Genomic DNA, 22,468 nt, shown 5'->3' on the forward strand with positions numbered 1-22,468 from the left:
TCGCTTAGCCCCGCCTACCTAAATGTACTCAGAACACTTACATTAGCCTACAGTTGGGCAAAATCATCTAACACAAAGCTGATTTTATAAGAAAGTGTTGAATATCTCACGTAATTTATTGAGTACTGTACTGAAAGTGACAGAGTGGCTGTCTGGGTACAGAAGGTTGTCAGCATTTTGGCAGTTTACCCTTGTGATCGCGGGGCTGACCGGGAGCTGCAGCTCGCTGCTGCTGCCCAGCATCAGGAGAGAGGATTGCACAGCACATCACCAGGCCGGGAAAAGACCAAAGTTCAAAATTCAAAGCACAGTTTCTACTCAACGTGTTATCACTTTAGCACCATTGTAAGTCGAAAAATTCTAAGTTGAACCATCGTAATTCAGGGAACCATCTGTACATTGTCTAGTTTAAGCTACTTTCGTCTTAACTAATTATACTATACTTAACTAATTATAGGTTTGAAGAACATAAGTATATTTTATGACGACAATCTAAGTCTAAAATTACAGATTGTGCTATGACATGAAAATTTGGAACATGATATTGGACATAAATACATGAATTAAAGAATGTATAGTATGTAAGGCCACCAAATGCATTCTGAACACATTATATAGTTTAAAAATTAGTGGATTAATTGGAAACAATGGGAAAAATCTGCTTTTCCTTATCTGGGGTTTTTAGGCCAAGGCATACTGAAGCTGCTCAGACCAGCTGTGCGAGTCCATTGTGCGTGTCTTCTCACCTCTACTTCACGCCCGGCAGCTTGAAGCTGGCTTAGGAGACTATTTACACTACTAATTGGCAAATGCTACAAATCAGGGGTGTTCTTCTTCAGAGTTGACTGTTAAATATATTTACCAGGACACCACTGCTTATAGACATCTTTGAATTTATAGAAACTCTTCGTGAATTTAGAACATTTTCAACAAGTAATTGGTATTTCACACTTTAAAAAAATTCCAGTCCTAAAAAGTACATCAGTAGCAATATCATTCTAACTTTTCCTGATGAGAAACTTGAGACTAATTTTATTCCCTTTCTAACCATTTCCCTAATATATCTTAAATTGCAGAATTATTTTCAGTTTTAAACATTTATTGGAATAAAAAATGAGGTTAAGGGGCCAGCCCAGTGGTGTGGTGGTTGGGTCCATGTGTTCTGCTTCAGCAGCCTGGGGTTTGCAGGTTCAGATCCTGGGTGTGGACCTGTGCACTCCTCACTGGGCCACACTGCAGCAGCGTCCCACTTACAAACAGTAGAGGAAGATTGGCACAGATGTTAGTCCAGGACCAATCTTCCTCACCAAAAAAAAAGAAAGAAAGAAAAAAAGAGGTCAAATGTACCACATGGAAATAAACTCAGGGATTATTTCTGGTCACTATTTTTAAGGGTAACCATTAGAGTTTAAAAGAAATGCAAAAGAAAAGGCCCCAAATAAAGTAGGAGAGAAGAGGAAAAAAAACCCAGGAAAGACATAATAAAACAAAGAGGTACTGATGCAGAGTGGGTAAATGCCATTAACAGCTGCCTCATTATCAACATTTTTTTTCCCTGAACTATATATATGCTGACAAAGAACTGAATTTTCACAATTGAATTACCTGTTGATTTCATATCAATGAATAAACACCAAAATTCCAGGAGACAGAACTTAAATTATAATTTACTTTTTATTTAGATGGTTAAGTGGTACTTCAGTTGGAAATCTTTAACTAGTTGTAAAAGTAAAAACAACCTCAAACAAACCACACATTTATCCACATGCTCCCCTCTTAAGTGATGTTTCTCTTGACACGTGGCAGTATCTACCTACATGTCTGTCCCTCTGGTCACCTGATCCAGCACCACTTCCTTGAAAGCTCACTCAGGGCACCAAACCACCTGTCAGGGAACTGCGAGATTAACTTGCTCAGAAACTTTGTGACTACTTAAACCTTGCAAGACAAACCTGGGTCTGAATAACACCTCTTCAGTTTCCAAGGTATATGACCCTGGACCAGTGTCATAAAATCCCAGTTACAAAAAGGGAAGCCTATCTCATTCTGTAAGGACAGGTGAAGTAATACATGTAAAATACTGAGACAAATGCCAGGCACACAGTAAGCACTCAACACAGTAGCTTGATGGCCCTGAGGATGGACATAACTATCTTTTCCTATTCATCCTTACTCAAGCCCAGACTCCACTCTCAGCTGCTTTGGCTGCTCTCTTGACCACATCTTCAGCTCCCTTAGGCTGCTGAAGGCCTTCTTTAGGTGTAACTTGAAGAAAACCATACAATAACTGCACATAGAGGTACTAGCATAAATTCATGGTCTACGCCTTCAATCGTGTTCTCAACCGTTCCAGACACCCTTCTGCTGGCCTAGAAAACTCTCTTTTTATTTCACACAGTGGCTATTTCAACTCCTTCGCACTCTACAAATTCATCTCACTGGTTTTTTATTTGTCCTCAGAAGATGACCTTGCCCCAACTTCTCAGGGAAACTGGAAATCATTATTTAGGAAATTCTCTCATTTTCTTGCTATCACTCCAGAAATGTAACAGCACCCAGGAAAACGAAGTCCCTTTTCCTGTTGATGGCTAACTTATCTAGCTATACTCTGCATTCCATCTACATCCCCGTATTTCCTCCTTTGCAGGGACCCTGCTCCTGTGGTTATTCCCATTGACTTCTGTATTCAGTCTTTTCCTCTTTACATCATCGTTTAAACATGTGGGGAAAACTTTCTCACACTCCTCTCCTGCTATTGCCCCCTCTCTTCCTTTTGTAGTCAATCTTCTTGAAAGAGTTATCTGTATTTCTTTTTCTACTCATACCTCACTCACTCCTCAGCCTGCTGCACTCTGGCTTCTGCCTCCACTGACAGTGTGTAAGCTCTGTTCATCATTTTCTTGCCTCAGTTCGCTCTTACTTGTGTTCTCCAGCTCAGTGAATAGGTATCACAGCACTCAGTGGCTCCAGTCAAAAACCAGACGTTATCTTTGATTTCTCCCTCTCTCTTCATCCAATCAGTTACCAAATAATAATTTCCTTCTCCTAAACAATCCCGTGGACTCTGCCCCTCCTCTTTATTTTCGTGGCCACCACCTTGCTGTAATCACCATCATCTCTCCTTTATTAATACAACAGCCTCTAACAGATCTCCTTGCCTTTTGTTTGACTTCCTCAGCTAATCTGCTGAATCTGACAATCACCTTACTCTCCTGTTTAAAAAGCTCCGATGGCTCTCCACTGTTCTCATCAAGGTATCAAAAACCTTCATAATTCTGCCTATGTTTACCTTTCCACCTTTCTCTCTTGCCAGTCTCCCCTTTAAATTTCTGCTTAAGTCACAACGAACTTCTAGTTTTTGAATTTGCCACGTCTTCTCTTACCTTCATACATATTATTTTACCTATTTAGTAATTATGGGTTCAGACAACGCTGGGTTGATAAGTCTTACCAATTTTGCAAATATGGATTCTTTTCCTAATTGGGAAATTAAGAAAATTAACTACCTGGACAGAGCAGGTAGTTAACGTATTGTCTATCTACATTACATCAATTAAAATATTCTAAGGAACGACAGCAAACTTAAAATAATTCTCAGAATTTTTTCTAACTTAGACTAAATTCATTGTGTATTGGCAGCACCACAGGATGAAGCTATTTAGCACTGAATATTCATATTATCAGTCAGTCTGTAATCAAAATTTAGGGCAGAAAACAGATGGCAAGATGGTGTTTCTTCTCATGTCCTCTGATGGGGGAAATTTTTTGCTAGGGTTAAAGGTTAAATAAAAACATCAATATTTTGTAAAGTAAAATTCAACTTGGAGATTTGAACAAAATTATTGTTTTACCGGAGTGCAAAACAGATTTTTTAAATAATTATTTCTTAGTGCAAAGTCTATACTTACTAAGAAACGTTTCTGTTCCAGATATGTCTTAGTTTTTTTGTGTAAATGAAGAATTTAAATTTACTTAAATTTCTATAATTAATAATGCATGAAAAATGGAATATTGACTGGTTAAATTTGATAGCAATATCTTTTGCTATATATATAGTTTTTGCTTTATAACTTTGGATTTCTTGATAAGTTTAATTACATTACTAGCATATTTCCAGAAAACTTATAAGGACTAGGGATCCTTCATTAAATTCATGTGAATTCTCAATATTTTGTCTTAAGTGACTACGAACTACTACTGAATTTTAAAATGAAAAAATTGGTAACAAAATTGAAAAGAGCTTGCCATCTCTGATGAAAAATAAAAGTGGGGTCTAGTTTTCTGTTCTAACTTAAAAAATTCTCCTAGCTGAATTTTAAAGCAGTCCGTCCTTGGGGGAAAAAAGACAATGAGAATGCCATACTTTTATTTTGGTTTTGAAGTTTTTTTAGATGTTGAATTGAGGAGCCTTCTGGGAAAGAGATTGAGGATATTTCAAGCTACCTTAAGCGAGAGAGCTGGGGAAATGCAAACCGAGAAAAAAACCAGAGAACGGTAACTCCCTAAGGAGAGAGATCTGGTAGCTGGAAAACAAGCTGCTCGAGCCTCTGAAAATAAGTTACTATGAGTTTGGCGCATATTCTGCATGTATACCACGCATGTGTTACGTTCTGTGTACTCTGATATAGAGTGTCTCATTTAATTCTCAAATCAAGCTCAGACTTTTCGGATGGGGGACCGAAAATAATGTAAACGAAAGCAGAAAGAACAGAATAAAGATTGGGAAGAAAGATACTTGCATGAATTAGAGATTTCCTGTTTTCTTTTACTAGATTACTATAACTTATGGTTTTATAGCTTACTTTTAGATTTACTCACAACACTGTAAAACAGGCAGGACAAACGTAAATTTTTAAAGACTAAAAGAAGGCACGCGATTTGCCTAAGACCATACTGCTAAAGGCATACACGTTGGAGATACTGCGAGTTTGGTTCCAGACCACCGCAATAAAGCAATTATCACAATAAAGTGAGTCTCACAAATATTTTGGTTTCCCAGTGCATATAGTTGACACTATACTGTTGTCTATTAAGTGTGTAACAGTATTATGTATGAAAAAACAATGCACATACCTTAATTAAAAAATATTTTATTGCTAAAAGAAATGCTAACCATCATCTGAGCCTTCAGTGAGTAATAAACTTTTTGCTGTTGGAGAGTCTTGTCTCAATGCTGATGGCTGTTGACAAATTAGAGTGGTGGCCGCTGCAGGCTGGGGTGGCTGTGGCAATTTCTTAAACTAAGACAACATGAAAGTTCGTCACACTGACTGACTCTTCCTTTCACAGACGATTTCTTTGTAGCATGAGATGCTGTTTGATAGAATTTTACTCACAGTAGAACTTCTTTCAAAATTGGAGTCAACTCTCTCAAACTCTGCCACTGCTTTATCAACTAAGTTTATGTAATATTCTAAAAGCTTTGTTGTCATTTAAACAACCTTCACAGCACCTTCACAAGGAGTTGATTCCATTTCAAGAAACCACTTTCTTTGCTCCTTCCCAAGAAGCAACTCCTCATCTGTTAGAGTTTTATTATGAGATTGCAGCAATTCAGTCACATCTTCCGGCTCCCCTTCTAATTCTAGTTCTTTTGCTATTTCCATCACATCTGCAGTTACTTCCTCCACTGAAATCTTGAACCTCTCAAAGTCATCCACGAGGGCTGGAATCAACCTCTTCCAAACTCCTGTTAAGGTTGATATTTTGACCTCATCCCATGAATCATAAATGTTCTTAATGGCACCTAGAATGGTGAATTCTTTCCAAAAGATTTTCAATTTACTTTGCCCAGATCCACTGGAGGAATCACTATCTATGGCAGCTATAGCCTTATGAAACGTATTTCTTAAATAATAAGACTTAAAATCAAAATCATTCCTTGATCCATGGGCTATATAGAATGGATATTGTTTTCGCAGGCATGAAAACAACATTAATCTCATTGTACATCTCCATCAGAGCTCTTGGGTGACCAGGTGCATTGTCAACGAACAGTAACATTTCGAAAGGAATCTTCTTTTTTACAAGCAGTAGGTGTAAACAGTGGGCTTAAGATATTCAGTAAACCGTGTTGGAAACAGATGTGCTATCATTCAGGCTTTGCTGTTCCATTTACATAGCACAGGCAGAGTAGATTTAGCATAATTCTTAAGGGCTCTGGGATTTGGGGAATGGTAAATGAGCACTGCCTTCAACTTAAAGTCACCAGCTGCATTAGCCCCTAACAAGAGAATCAGCCTGTCCTTTGAAGCCAGGCATTGACTTCTCCTCTCTAGCTATGAAAGTCCTACATGGCATCTTCTTCCGATATGAGGCTGTTTCGTCTACGCTGAAACTCTGCTGTTTAGTGTAGCCGCCTTCATGAATGATCTTAGCTAGATCTTCTGGATAACTTGCTGCAGCGTCTACATCAGCACCTGCTGCTTCACCTTGCACTGCTATGTTATGGAGACGCTTCTTTCCTTAAACCTCATGAACCAACCTCTGCTGGCTTCAAACTTTTCTTCTGCAGCTTCCTTACCTCCCTCAGCCTTCAGAGAACAGAAGAGAGTTAGGGCCTTGCTCTGGATTAGGCTTTGGCTGAAGGGAATGTTGTGGCTGGTTTGCTCTATCCAGACCCCTTTCTCTGTATCAGCCATAAGGCTGTTTCACTTTCTTATTATTTATGTGTTCACTGGAGTAGCACTTTTCCTTTGCATTTACAACTTGGCTAGTTGGCGCAAGAAGCCTAGCTTTTGACCTATGTCAGCTTTTGACACGCCTTCCTCACTAAGCTTAATCATTTCTAGCTGTTGATTTAACATGAGATGTGTGACTCTTCTTTTCTCTTGAACACTTAGAGGCCACTGTAGGGTTATTAATTGGCCTAATTTCAATATTGTCATGTCTCAGGGAATAGGGATGCCTGAAGAGAGGTCGAGAGATGGGGAAATGGCTAGTTGGTGGAGCGGTCAGAATGCATACAACATTTATCGCTTTAAGTTTGTCATCATACATGGGTGTGGTTTGTGGTGTTTCCAAACAATTACAACAGTAACATCAAAGATTACTGATCACAGGTCACCATAACAAATACAATAAAGAAAAAGTTTGAAATATTGCGAGAATTACCAAAATGTGACACAGAGACACAAAGTGAGCAAATGCTGTTGAAAAAATGGCACCGATAGACTTGCTCGACACAAGACTGCCACAAATCTTTAATTTGTACAAAGAACAACGCAGTCATGTGTCGTTTAATGGCAGATACGTTCTGAGAGATGTGTCCTTAGGAAATTCTGTCATTCCAAGAACATCATAGAGTATACTTACACAAACCTAGATGGCATAGCCTACTACACACCTAGGCATGATGGTACTAATCTTATACCACCATTGTATATGTGGTTCGTCACTGACTGAAATGTCGTTACGTGGCGTATAACTGTATCTGTGAAGCACAATAAAGCAAAGAGCAATAAAAGAAGGTATGCCTGTATTAAATAGCAGAACTAGGATTTAAACTTATTTGTACCCCAAGTCCAGTGCTCTTTCCCTTGTATATGGCTATCTCACTTCTAAACTTTTGGTACTTGTTAGTACTTCTAATTGCTTATTAAAGTGTAAAGTGGTTTTTTGGTTTTTTTTTTTTTGGAGGATTAGCTCTGAGCTAACATCTACTGCCAATCCTCCTCTTTTTGCTGAGGAAGACTGGCCCTGAGCTAACATCCATGCCCATCTTCCTCTACTTTATATGTGGGACACCTACCACAGCATGGCTTGCCAAGTGGTGCCATGTCCGCACCTGGGATCCGAACCGGTGAACCCCAGGCTGCTAAAGCAGAACATGTGCACTTAACTGCTATGCCACTAGGCTGGCCCCAAGTGTAAAGCGGTTTTAAAGAAAAACAAGCTGAATTTTAGAAGCCGAAGTGAAGTATGTCCCCGTGCTTAAAATTGTGATTTTAGTTATTCTCTGCTGAAGGATGTTTTAGAGAACAATCTGTGAAATTTGACACTGGTCTTACTATGATTATTAAGGATATAATTCTCTGCATTACATAGTGTTCTTTCTATGAAGACTCATGGGAAAATTTCCTTCTGGCTGTATGATGGGGAATAAATGTCCTCCTCTTACGCAGAATCAGTGAGCTTTAACTTAGGGACACAGTGAATTGTGTACCTGGTCATGTATCCCTCTTCATACTGTCTGTCAGAAAGCTCAGAGTCAAATTTGTGGTTTATTCTTAGCAAATGTATAGAAATCTCATGGTTTGCATTTTGTGTGCTAGCTAATTCCTGGCTCCATTTTATGATTCTACTGTTGTTTTTCTTTTGTTCATCTTTGTTATCTACTTCTGATATTAGTGTTTATATTATAATTATGATGCCTATTCACAACTAGACACCTATTTGGAATAAGAAATTAGATATAAATCAACATAATTACTAACATTTATATAATCCCTAACTACATATAATTATAAATACATTGATATATCTTATATAAACTCATTTACAACCTTATTAAGTGGGTATCATCAAACTATTTCACAGATGAAGAAACAGAGACCTGAGATTCAGGTTAAAGTATTTGTTCATCAAATTACACTTAGTAAACTGTGTAGTTCAGCCTTTGAACCCAGGTCTGTCTAAATTATAAATATGTTTTTGTCAAAATATAATATTGTTTCTCTAAATGAGAATAACATTTACAAGCAAATGCCATCATTAGCTAGCACAAAAGCTGTACCTTTGTGTTACCTTCCTTGCCTTTCCTTGAGGCTAATAAGCTGCATCTTATAAGAACACCTCTTTATCAGTGAAGCTGTAAGCAGGCAGCTGAGCTGAAGGACAGCAAAGGTGAACATCTCTTTTTATAAGCAAGGGTTACACATTACACGCCCATAAAAACAAACTAAAAGCTCCAGAGAACACACACTGAAACAGTTTTTGTGGCACTTCAATGGTTACTTTGGCCAGTATGTTGGTGAAAAGTTTTTAAAAACATTATATGCATACAAGCTCTTTTCTCTTACTTTATGACATCCAAAATTTTATGACCATCAAATTCTAGCCCAGTATAACTGTAATTTTAACTTTAGGGGGACTCTGCTCTATCCAAGAGACAAGTTCTTGAAAAATTGCATGTAAAGCAGTTTTTGTTAATTGGATCTTTTTAATTGCACGATGGCATGACACATTTCTCAGGGTCTATTATTTACAGAAACTTAAAAAAAGTTTAAAATAAGAAGTCTAAGTGAAATTATTCCCTTTTAGGAAAATTAAAGTTAAAAGCAACTTCTAAAAATTAACTAATTTAGGGACTCTTAAAAGTGAAGGGGGTGGTGTATTAGTATCTGTATGGTTGCAGTTTGCACAAACACAATCAATATGATAACTGCTTGTCTTGTTTTAAACTATGATACTTTATTTTGAAACTTTAAGAAATGTTGAGAATTATTTTTCAAGTATACAAGAAGAGGCATGTTTTAAATTTTGTCGGGAAAAGCTCTCGAGAGGTTAAATGACTCACTGGAGTTTAGCTACTGGGAAAATTGGGACTGGGATATAACTCAGAAACCTAGGGCTTCAGCTATTCTTCCTTCCTCAAATGCAATCAATCACTAAGCCCTACAATTTATATTATCTCCTCTGTCTGGAAAACTCTCCCACTTCAAAATCCTTATTGTCACTACACTAGTTCAGGGCTCTTACCATTTTTATCTGGAATATTACAATGGTCTCCTCTCTTATAAAATCTATCCTTTACTCTGCTGCCAGAACGACGGGCACATGTGATGAGGTACCCTTCAGGTATTGTTCTTCGGGGCCTCTTTCATTGCGTTAATTCAAGCTTGATCTTACGCCATACAGAATCATCTACAGTGAGTAAACTCTTCTCCAGCCTCTGTTCTCACCTCTTACCACACCACCTAATGCTTACTACTCTACCTAGACCCAACTGCAACCATATGTTTCCACGCCTCTATGTCTTTTCTCATGTTGTTCTCTTTCTCTCAAATGCCTCCCTGCTCAAACCATTTTTGCCTGGTGAATTCCTGCTCAGCTGTCAAGATTCGCCTTAGGTGCCATTTCCTCCAGAAAGCCTTCTCTGATCACTTACTTCCAACCTCCCAACCAGATACACTAAGTGATCTTCTGTGTTACCAAAACCCCTAAACATCTGTGATAGCACTGACTACAATGCATTTAAATGTTTTCTCTGCATGTTTACCAGACAGTCCCCAGAAGAGACTAGCCCTAGTACCTGATGCAGGGTATGGCACAGAGCAGGACACAGGATGGGCTCAACAAATCTTTATTTAATTGCATTGAGTTGAACAAGATGCATTCTCCTGCCTCCCAAATTAGTGTTTTTTTCCCCACCCTTCTGTACTGCTTTTGACATTTGTTTTAAGACTTTGGTTAGTGGAGAGGCACACTGTCTCATTTTGCGTGGAGGTATTCTTATTGGGGAGAAGGTAAACAGGACAATACATTTTAATGTTTACAATATTATGTAATGTAAGTATTATTCTCATTTTACAGGTAAATAAATGAGCTTAGGGAGGGCAAACAAGTTACTTAAAATGAGCATTAGTGTCAAGTTTTATTGGAACATGGACATACTTATTATGTGTTAACATATCAACATGCAGTGTTCATGGCTGTCACCCTCTAACAGCAGAGTTGAGCAGCTGTGACAGAGATCATATTTACTATCTGGCCCTTTACAGAAAAAATTTGCCAAGCCTTGTGCTGGAGAATCAGAGGCCACATGGAGCATAGTTGAGTTGTCCCAGCTGAGGCCATCTTAGAAGAGCCAGCTGCTGGCAATGCACGAGCTGACCACAACTGCATGAGGGTGCCCAGTCAAGAAGAGCTGACCTGGGCCCTGATCTGGAGAACCACCCAACTGACCCAAAGACTCATGGAAATAATAAATAGTCATTGTTCTAAGTTAAGTTGGGTGGGTTTGTTTTACATCAAGAACTAACTGTTACAAGGGGCATATTAGCTGCAAACATTAAGTTACTAAAAAGAATTCTTGTGTTCTAGAAAACAGATATTGTTTTTCATAATACGTTAGACACATTTTTGAGAAGACTAACTTAGGTTTATATTTCATAGGTTTTGTTCTCAAAAAAACCCAAAACACTATATAGATCCATATATAGTATTTAGTTTTATGGTCTGTAGTTCTGAGAAACAAATATCCAGTTTTCTTCACTTCTTACCTTTAAAATTTCCCTAAATGAATAAAAATATTTGCATTTACCTTCGAAATTCTCTATAATGAAGTTTTCTTTCTCCTCTTTTTCCAAAGAAACGTATCTGAAGGGTTGTGTTAATTTCAGATTCTTTCACTCTTGGTTCCTATAAAAAAATGATACAATAATTTCAAGTAATTATAACCAAGAACAAACATGGATCCTGTAGCCTGGATCTCTCAGGACAATATCCACAAAAGATTCCTGTAACAACAACAACAAAAGTGGAAATAAGAGAGGTGGCCATTCTGTTATTTCGAATAACCATTCTATAATCATTTTTTGCTCACGCAGGAGAAAAACAATGAGGGCTAAGATACTCAAAATACTTAAGATAGGTTTAAGCAGTAAACAAAATCTTAAATCAGGCCAAAAAGAGAGCTTAGAAGAGAGAAATAAATGTTATTTCAAAATGTGATCTCTAGGCATTTTCTAATGAAGGAGGACTGAAAGAATTAAAGCAGGAAAGTCTTCGAGCTTTTGCTGAATGTTAGAAATACTTGAAAAAAACTTGCTTTTCCTTATTATAAAATTAATTGGTGAGAATTCTATTAAAGGTAATGAGTGAAGCAGATTCTTCCTCCTTCAAATCCCCAATAAAATAAACAACAAAAATAACAAAAGAGAACTGTTAAAAAGATGATCAGCAGCAACTAAACAACATAAGGAGGTACAAAATTAAACCAAATATTTTGAAAAAGAGCAGTTGGAGAAAGAAACACTAGATTCATGTATTGGATGGTCCGGCACATCTCCTAACCCTGCCTCTCAGAAACAGCAGCAGCAGGTGAGATTACAGTCTTGTGTCACTTAATGATGGGTATACATCCCGAGAAACGCATCGTTAGGTGATTTGGTTGTTGTGCAAAGGTCAAAGAGTGCACGTCAACAAACCTAGACGGTTTAGCCTACTACACACCTAGACTATACAGTACGAATCTTACGGGACCACAGTTGTATATGCGGTCTGCCCTTGACTGAAATGTCATTATGTGGTGCATAACTGTATTACATTATTAGAACTTCATCAAACCTTCAATTTAGTTGTAAGTAGATTAGTGGGGTGAGAAGACAGCCCTGGGATAAACCAGGGAAAAACCTCAAGAGAAGCTGCTATATAGCTTGGTGGGATGGAAGCAGAGGGAGGGCTTCCAGGGCTTAGAATCTTTCAGGGTACTAGGTTAAATTGAGGGAATAATCAGAAGTCCATAGAGTTGGGTATACCTTAGAGAGGTGGAGAGGGCTGTGATCCAGGACATTTAATGGGATCACAGAAGAGTGAACAGAACTTAGCAAGGGCTACATTTAGGGGACTCTCTTTCCCCTTGCTCTGACTCCTTTAGTCTACAGAACAGGGGATCAAAATGCAATATGTGCAGCTCAGAAGGAAAAAGATAAATTGTTCCAGATAAGCTGGGAAGAGAATGAAGGAGAATTTCATTTATGCTCTATCAGAGCAAAGAGGAGGTCTGGACAAAGCATGAGCACGAGCAAAAGAAACGTCATGACAACTAAGCAAAGGCACTGTAGCAAGAAATAGAAAGAGAACAAATCAGGCAAAAGACCCAAAAAACCCAGTCTAGAAGAACACACAAACTCAAGGAACAAATACATATCCCCATGAGTCCTTTATTTATATTAACTTTTTTTCCTATTTTGAGATAATCCTATCTCAACTATAAGAAATAATACAGAGGGGCTGGCCCCGTGGCCGAGTGGTTAAGTTCGCGTGCTCCGCTGCAGGCGGCCCAGTGTTTCGCTGGTTTGAATCCTGGGCGCGGACATGGCACTGCTCATCAAACCACGCTGAGGCAGCGTCCCACATGCCACAACTAGAAGGACCCACAACGAAGAATATACAACTATGTACTGGGGGGCTTTGGGGAGAAAAAGGAAAAAAATAAAATCTTAAAAAAAAAAAAGAATGTATACAGAAAGATCTCTTGTACCCTTTGCTTAGTTTCCTCCAAAGGTGAGATCTTGCAACACAAAAAACACTATTACAACTTAATACAGTCAACATGCAGAAGATTTCCTTCATCGCAAGTATCCTTCATGTTGCTCTCTTACAGCCACATGGATTTCCCTCCTGTCCCCACCCTCTCTTTACCCTCTGGCAACCATTAATCAACTCTCCTTTTCTATAGTTTGGTTTTAAAAAATGTGATAAAAATGAAATCATACAGTATGTAACCTTTTGGTAGTGTCATTTTTCATTCAGAATAATTCTCTGGATATTCAGTTGTTGCTGTATTAACAGTTGGCTCCTTTTAATTGCAGAGGAGTATTCCATGTATGGATTAACACCGTTTAACCATTCACCTGTTGAAGGATGTGTTGGCTGTTTCCAGTTCCTGGCTATTACAAATAAAGCTGCCAAAAACATTCGTGTACAGGTAATTTGTGTGAACAGAGTTTTTCATTTCTCTGGGATGGCTGTCCAAGACTGCAATGACTGTTTTATTATGGTATACAAGTGGCACTATCATTTTACATTCACACCAGCAATGGATGAGCGATCCAGTTTCTCTACATCCTTGCAATTTGGTTGTCGGCATTTTATTTTAATCATTTGAACAGGTGTGTTTTGACATCTCACTCTGGATTTAATTTGCATTGCCCTAATGATTAATGATGCTGAGTATCTTTTCATGTGCTTGTTGGCTACTTATATATCTTCTTTGGGAAAATGTTTATTCAAGTCCTTTGCCCAGTTTCCAATTCAGCTGTTTGTCTTTTTGCTGTTGAGTTGTAGTTCTTTATATGTCCTGCTACTAGACTCTTATAAGATGCATGACTTGTGAATCTTTTCCCATTCTGTAGTTTGTCTTTTCACTGTCTTGATAGTGTCCTTTGATGAGCAAAAGTTTTTAATTTTGAAGTCCAAAATATCCATGTTTTTCTCCATTGCTTCAGTTTTGGTGTCATATCTAAGAAATCACTGCCAAATTCAATGTCATGAAGCTTCTCCCCTTTGATGAAGCACTTCAAAGAGTTTTATAGGTTTAGCTCTTATATTTAAAGTCTTTGATTCATTTAATTTTGGTATATGCTGTGAGGCAGGAATCCAACTTCATTCTTTTGCATGTGGGTATCCAGTTGTCCCAGCACCACTTATTGAAGAGATTTAGGCAAATGCAATTATTATATATGTGTTTTGAAACAGTTTTTTTCTTTATAAAGTAGAGCACTTTTCATAACATATAGATCTGCCATAATTTTTAATGGCTATTGTACTGTATAGGCCATTTTGCGTATACAGACAAACATACAAACACATTTTTCCAGTGTAACAAGCAATATTACTTTCTTTCTTTTTTATTAACATGTATTTCTTTTTTCCCCCATTCTTGTATTTGTCACAGAAAAGAGTGAAAAGGCCTGAATATGCCCATGTCCCCTCAGAATAGGGAAATCCCACATAGGACATGTGAGCTGGCCAAGGCTGCCTGTTATACTAGAATGTACTTATTTCCTACTGTTAGATATTTAGGTTGATTCCAAATTCTTTTTACTATAAACACTGCTGTGAGAAACACAGTTATGCATTTATCTTTATGCACTTGTAATTAATAAATTCCAAGAAATGAAATTGTTGGGAAAAATGGCGTTTGCACTTAAATTTTGTTAGATATCTTTGCAATTTACATTAGCCCAATGGTGTAAAAATGCCTACTCCCTCATACCTTAGATAACACAAAGGATTATCAATTTTTTTATCTTTCCAAATCTAGTAGGAAAAACAACAATAAAAAAAATCACTATTATTTCAACTTGCATTTCTTTGATCATTCATTTTTCAGTCATTTGTATGTCTTCTGATAACTGCCCCTTCATGTCCTTTGTCTATTTTTTCTATTGAGATGTTAGTTGTTAAAAAAAATAACTCTGGTCAAATTTACCACAATTTTTCCTTTATGGCTTTTGGAATAGAACTACCTTCTCAATAATGTAAAAACATTTATCCGTATTTATCCTTATACTACTTCCATGGTTTTATTTTTGACATTGAAATCTTTGATTCATCTGGAATTTACTTTGATCTAAGAATTGAGACACACACCCAGCACTATTTAGTCAGTCAGTCCATCAGTCATCAACATGGATGTAGTGAATGCCCATTATGTGCCAGATACTATATTAGGCTTTGGGGATTCATGGTTTTCTGCTCCTGTGGCATAATTGGGCATTATACAAGTTATTAAAAAGAGTAATCACAAGCATGAAAATCCTGGGAAGAAGTACGAGGAACTATGGGAGCATTTAACAGAGTGCCTGACTCACTTACCAGCTCTGCCAAGGCTTCCCTGAGAAAATGCCATTTGAACTGAGACTTGAAGTCTGAACAGAAAATAAGAAGTGTACAGACTTCTTATTTTCCTCTGTTCAGAAGACACATGGAACATGTATAAAGGCCTGAAGGTGCAAGAGAGCACGGTGTGATATGGCTGGGGTATAGAAAGCAATAATAATAAGTGTAATAGCAAATATATACTGCTTATGTGTCAAGCATAGTTCTAAAAGATCAAAATGTATTAACTAATTTAATCCTCAAAATAACCTGAGGCTGATTACTATTATCCTCGTTTTGCAAATGAGGAAGCAGATGCAAAGAGACGTAAATTAATTTGCCCAGGGCCACACAGTTATTTAGTGATGACACAGCATTTGAACTTAGGTGGTCTTCTGAGTCTGAGTTCTTAACCACTATGCTATGGGGCAGAGAAAAGCGGTACAGCTGGAGCTTGGAAGACAGCCAGGACTGGATTCCTCAGGCCGAGGGGAGTCAGAGCATATCTGTGCTTTTAGGTCTCCTGGATCTCATGTGAAAAATGAATTAGAGCAGACAAGAGTGGAGGCAGGGAGATCGATCAGTCAGGAGGCTACTGCAGTAACTCACGCAAGAAATGACGATGGCCTCATCAGGTAACGGGAGTGGAAATGGAGGGAAAAGGACGGATTTGAGAGACATTTAAGAGGTAGACCAGACAGGACTTACTAACTGGATGTGAAGTGTAAGGAGATGTCAGGAATGACTTCTAGGTTTCTGGATTACTGAAAAGTAATTTGATGAGCAGTTTTTTCCTACTGATTTAAAATGATACCTATATTATATACTGATGCCAGTATATATTTGGGTTTATATTTTGACTGTTCTATTTCTCATTATACCACTTGACCGTCCCTCTCATTACTTGCACTTTCCAGAATGTTCTTGGTTATTCTCTGATATTTACTTTTCCAGATGAACTTCAGAATCATCTTGCCAAGTTTCTGTATACCTCCTGGCTACAATCACTTCCTCCCTGACCACTATCACCAAACAAAGACAAAACCAAGTACTCAGTTGTTGAGTTTTAACTGATATTGCACTGAATTCATAGATTAATTTAGTGGAAATTGGCCATTTTACAATGCCCACTATTCCTATCTAAGAATAAAGCCTGACTTTACATTTATTTCAAACTTCTCTTATGTTCTCTTCTCTTATGTTCCTCATGTTTCTTCATGTAGAGGCTTCAAAATATTAATCTTTATTTTTGATGTCTTAAAAACTAGTTAATTATTAAATGCTCAGTATCATTAATATAAGCCTCATCAAAATACACTCTAGTTCATGCTTTTGATATATAGTATGGTATTTATTTTAAAAGGTAAAATTTTACACTATATGAAATATATTAAATATGTTGGTTTACCTAAAATATTTGCTTTTGGAACTTACTACCATGTTTATTAAAAGCCAGCGTAGACCTACTGACCAATTAAAATATGGTAACTGCCTTCTGACTTCCACATGATATAGTGAGGCTGACAAACTCTCTCCCCAAAAAGCAAACAGCTGGACAAAATGGTCAAAAAACTACCATTTCAGTGCTGTGGAATTCGACCAACGGTATACGACAAACCAAGCAGCGTTTTTCATGCTAACTACTAAACACTGAGCAGTGCTCTATCTGTGGTCTTGCCTGTCCAGCTTCGTACAAGTTCTACAGAGAGAGACAGGCTGTCCAAAACCAGAGTCTCCCTGCTGCTGATGAACGGGGCTTACTTGATCTGGAGCATTAAATTGGCAATCTTGGTGGCTCCATTAACTGAGGGTGCAAGCCTGTTTGGAGCAAGCAAAGGACTGGTGGACGGTCAGGTATTTAAAAGGTGGTTTCAGGAGGTGAGGCAGCCATAAAGGACTTGCTGAGCTCTCCTCATATCCCAAGTTGTGGCTGCACACACAAGAGGGATCACACCAGCTCCAGCTGCACACATATTGTTGGGCTCAAAGAACTGGCACAGGTGTGCGCAGTGGCAGAGTTGAAAAGAGCTGGCAGTGTGAACGTGCCTCCAGCCTCACACAGACCCATCAGAAGAGGGGGAAGCCTCATTAGCTCTTGGTGTGTTAGCATAATCTCTGGCCAAACACTAAACCATGCAGACACAGGGATGACCCCTAGGAAGCCAGGCTAAAAATAAAAATCTAGAAAAACAACTGAAGAGAAACAACTGCAGCCTCACACTGTGGGGGAGACAGGTTTCGGACATTTAGTCCAGGCAAGTTACTAAACAGACAAATGAACAAGAACCCCGGCTGGGGGAGAAAGACAGATCTCAGCACATTAGGTTAGATACATCCTTCTGGTGGTTGCTGGATGGCGTCGCCAGAATTTTACTCTATCATTTTGATTCTAGCTAATAGGGAGGAAAAGATGGTTTTAATGGAGCTAATGAATTCTACATTATTGATTCTTAAAAGACTTTACTTCGTAAATTTATAAATTAGTTGCTGTAAATGTGGATTTTAAATGTTTTATTAGGACTTCCATACAAGTACGGGCAGGTAGTTATGTCTGATTTTTTTTCTCGATTCCCATATAAATGCCCATGAAATATAGTAAAACACAAAACTAAATGCATATTCATTACTAGATAGTATCTCATTACTAGATATATTCTCAATACTAGATGTAGCCTCATTAAGGGCAGAATATGATTAGGATGCCTACCATTAACACTATTATTTAACATTTTTGGGGTAATTTTGTGCAATATATAAAGGAATAAACTAAGATTAATATTAGAGATACTATAATTTTACACTTAGGACAACCAAGAAAATCAACAGAAAAAAAATCAAAATAATAAGAAAATTAAGTAAGACAGACTGGTACAAAAACATTAAAAATAAAATAGACTTCCTGTCAAGAGCAATAATTTTTCCCTTGAGGGAAAAAGAGTCCATTTATAATAGTAAAAAAGTAAAGTACTGTAATGTTCCTAGGGAGGCACTTAAGAAACAAATTTCAGATGAATGAAAAAACAAAACGTAAAGAATGAAACCACAATTAAATCAGAGGATAACACAGGTTACTATTTATAACTGGTTTAGATGTGGGGAAAGCATTTTTAAAAATGAAACTAATTAGATAAATAAAATTAAAAGACATAAATATGACATTAAAAATAAAATATAACCAAAACATCATAAACAAATCTGAGAAATATTTCAACATTTTTAACAGACACTAGGTTAACTGTCTTACTCTTAAAAGCAAACATGAAAAAAAACCTAAAGAAATTCCCAAAGAACAGAAAAGGAAAATTTATAAAATAAAACACACAAATGGTTTATATAACTATCTTAAAAACGTCTAACAGATATTCTTTCCCCTATCAAAGTGGCACAGATTAAAAAACAAAACAAAAAGAGATACCAAACCTGGAGAGACTGCCAAGAGATGGGCATGCTTACTCAATGCTGGTGGGACTGTAAATGGTTATAACCTTTCCAGAAGGCAGTTTGGCAATATGAATCAAAAGCCTTGAAAGTACTCATGCCTTTTGACCCAACAATGTCACTTTTAGAACTCTATCCTAAATGTACATGTTTAGCTATTTACTGCAGCATGACTTCTAAGAGCAACTATATGGAAACAATCTTAATGACCAATTCAGGTCAACAGTTGAAAATGTTATATCCATGATTAGATATTTGTTCATTCATTAAAAAATAATTACCGAGCATGCAGAGTAAGCCTGGTGCTTTACCAGGCTTTGGAGATACAACTTGGATATTCAAGAACTAACCTTACCAAATGGAGATCTGGCTTTTGCCTTAGGCTGCCAACAGAGGATCTCTAACAGAAGAGTGTCTTTTTTCAGCTGGGGGCCATTGGCCATACCAGATAGTCAAACAATGAGATTTAGGGTGGGGGCTTTGGGTCACAGGCATCAGGTTGACCTCCAGAAGGGCTGGAGCCTGAAGTCAACCACATGGCCAGCCAACCCGGTTTACATGGCTGACCCCAATAAAATCTCTGGACACTCAGGCCCCCGTTGGCAGTACTCTGTGTGTATTGTCACACATCATTGCTGGGAAAGTTAGCACTGATCACAACTCCACTGGGAGAAGACAACTAGAACCTCTGTGGAACTTTCTGGAACTCTGTCTCGTGTCTCTTCCCTCGGCTGATTTTAATCTGTATCCTCTCACTGTAATAAATCATAACCATGAACCTAGCAACTTTCAGTAAGTTCTATGAGTCCTTCCAGCGAATCATCGAACCTGAGGGTGATCTTGAGGGACCCTTGAACTTGCAATTGGCATCAGAAGTAAGGATGGCCTTGTGGACTGTTCCCCAACTTCATATAACCCTGGAGAAGTATGATGCTTATATTCCAGAGGAAGACAGACAAACAATTATACTAATGTGTGAGAGATATTATGAAACTAGACATACAGGGTTCTTATAAGAACACAAAGGATATGTATGAATAGGATATCCTATTCATCTAGGATAAGGGAATACCATTCAAGGACTTGGATATGGGAAAAAGAAGTCCAGTATAGGAATGCTCAAAGGAAATGAAATATACCAAGAATTGTGATTTTAATAATTTGCAAAATATGAAGCAGACACTCTAAAAAATGAAACGGTTTGGAAATTTAAGAAAATCTAATTGAAAGCATATTGTGGCATTACAATTGATTGAAAGATTATCAGTAGAAAATTTGTTGATATACATTACTGGCAGAAATGAAAACTGGTTCATTTTCTATAGAAGATATTTGCCAATATTTATCAACAACCTTGGAAATAGTCATACCTTTTGACCCAGTAACTGAATTTCTGGGAAGTTATCCCTCAGATATATTCACATATATACAAAATGAGATAATTATAGAATTATTAATTGCAGCATTATTTGTACTATCAAAAGACTGGATATATGTTATCTATCTTTCAAAAGGGGAATGGTTACATAAACTGGTACATCCAGACAACAAACTACTATGAAGCCATTAAAAAGAATGAGATATTCAGATATATTAAGCAGAAGTGCGAGTGTGTGGAACAATGTATAGTGTGCTACTGCTTGTATAAAAATGCAAAGAAGAATATATAGATATATTTACTTATTTACACATACATACAGCCTTACATATGCATGACATCTCTCAAAGAATACACAGGAAACTGACAGCACTCATTGCTCAGGGAGCAGAACTGGGTGACTGGGAGGAAAATTCCGTCCTATATATATACTCTTGTGAACCATTTGAAGTCTGGACTATGTGAATGTAGCACATCTATTTAAAATATTTAGAAAAATTGTTACTTATAATTTCCCCAACTATTTAAGAATACTTATTTGAACAAACCAGAGAGAGAAGCTATTATAAATATCATGGATTTAGAAATATTTAGTTTGTTTGCACATACCTGGCATTCTGTTTCATTAGCTACTGTCATCTTTAAGTCATCTTGTTTACTTATGATCTTCTGCAGCTAAAAAGATTGCAAACATGAATTTAGATGTGTGTCTACTGAATTTTTCAAAACAACCTAAAAAACAGATGGTAAGTTTTTATTATAAAACATATACTAGTTATTTGTTAAATATTAACTTAAATCCTTTCTGCATTATAACTCCTAATGTTATTTTTTCTTAGACCATGTAAGAATCAAAGTAGAAATAGATAAGTATTAACATTATTATTATTTCAATGTGCATCACTTTTTCTCCTAAGAAGGCTAGCTTACTTCACATATACACATTCTAAAAGCATCACTCTATAAAAACTTCATGATTGCCCTTATTCTTCAAGAGAATTTTTATTCATAATTTTTTGTATCACAGATAGTTTATGGCCACATTTTCAACTATACAGCTCCTAAAAAGCTACTTATATATACAAATGTTTTCCCTTCATGCATTAAAATAATTTAAAGATCTACATTTCTATCAATTATAAAATTGTCAATAGCACCTTGAGACTGAGTTCATTAAAAAACCTACCTACCTTTCAGTCATGTGTACCAGTCCTCACATGGAAAGCAAATTTAAAAAGAAAGGTTTTTAAAAAAATTAAATGTAGGCAAAATCTCAAACTATGGATTCAAATCAATTACAAGACAAACTTCCACTCATCTTTTTTTCTAGGCTATTTCTTTGTTAATAGTTTGAAAATTGCTGCAACTAAAGTCCAAATTAATTATCTCAAATTTAGCTGTTTCTATATGTTTGTTTTAGGCAAATGGTTTATCTCTAGTTCTCTAAATTCCTCAAACTTTTCAATACCCCCCCCCATACTCATTTTAGGGAAAAAGGCTGAAAAGCTTTATATTTGTTTTATCCTTTATTTTTTAAGCTCACAAGCAAATAGTATAATGCCAAGTTCAACACTCAAACATTTCTCCCTTTGTTTACTGCACCTCCTTTTAAAATTTTTATTAGGGAAAATTTCAAACAAAGCAAAGTAAAGATGATTCTATAATAAAACATCATATACACATTATTCAGCTTCAACAATTATCAGTATTCTGCCATTCTTGGTTCACCTGTACTTTACCCACTCCTTGTTTCCTTCTCAATTATTAATTATGGCTCTTCAAGAAAAATTTACATACACTGAAGTGTACAAATCTTAGCCATACAATTTTGACATATGGATACACCTGAGTAACCCATAATCCTATCACAGAATAGAACATTTCCTTTTCTTAGAGTTTCTTTGTCTCTTCCTAGTCAATCCTTTCTCTCTGCATCCCCACAGAGGCAGAATCAGAATTCCGACTTTTTCCCACCTAAATTAGTTTCACTTAACTTGAAAATTCAAATAAATGATATCAAATCAAATATTCTTCTGTGTCTGCCTTCTTTCACTCAGCATCAAAATGGTTTTGAGATTTATCCATGTTATTTACATATCAGTAAAT

At 37.0% G+C, this 22,468-nt stretch overlaps 1 protein-coding gene across 1 annotated transcript in view; it reads right to left on the bottom strand.

The window, feature by feature from the left end:
- The window catches only part of MICU2 (mitochondrial calcium uptake 2), a 134,628-nt gene that overhangs the window by 21,640 nt on the left and 90,520 nt on the right, over positions 1-22,468 (bottom strand). Inside the window, exons 7-8 of the mRNA XM_070577860.1 lie at positions 20,972-21,037; positions 11,264-11,361 (exon numbers count right to left, since the gene is read on the bottom strand). Coding sequence (XP_070433961.1) covers positions 11,264-11,361; positions 20,972-21,037 — 164 coding nt within the window. The remainder of the gene's footprint in view (positions 1-11,263; positions 11,362-20,971; positions 21,038-22,468) is intronic.

Source organism: Equus przewalskii, chromosome 16 (assembly GCF_037783145.1).
Source record: "Equus przewalskii isolate Varuska chromosome 16, EquPr2, whole genome shotgun sequence".
Lineage (NCBI taxonomy): Eukaryota > Metazoa > Chordata > Mammalia > Perissodactyla > Equidae > Equus > Equus przewalskii.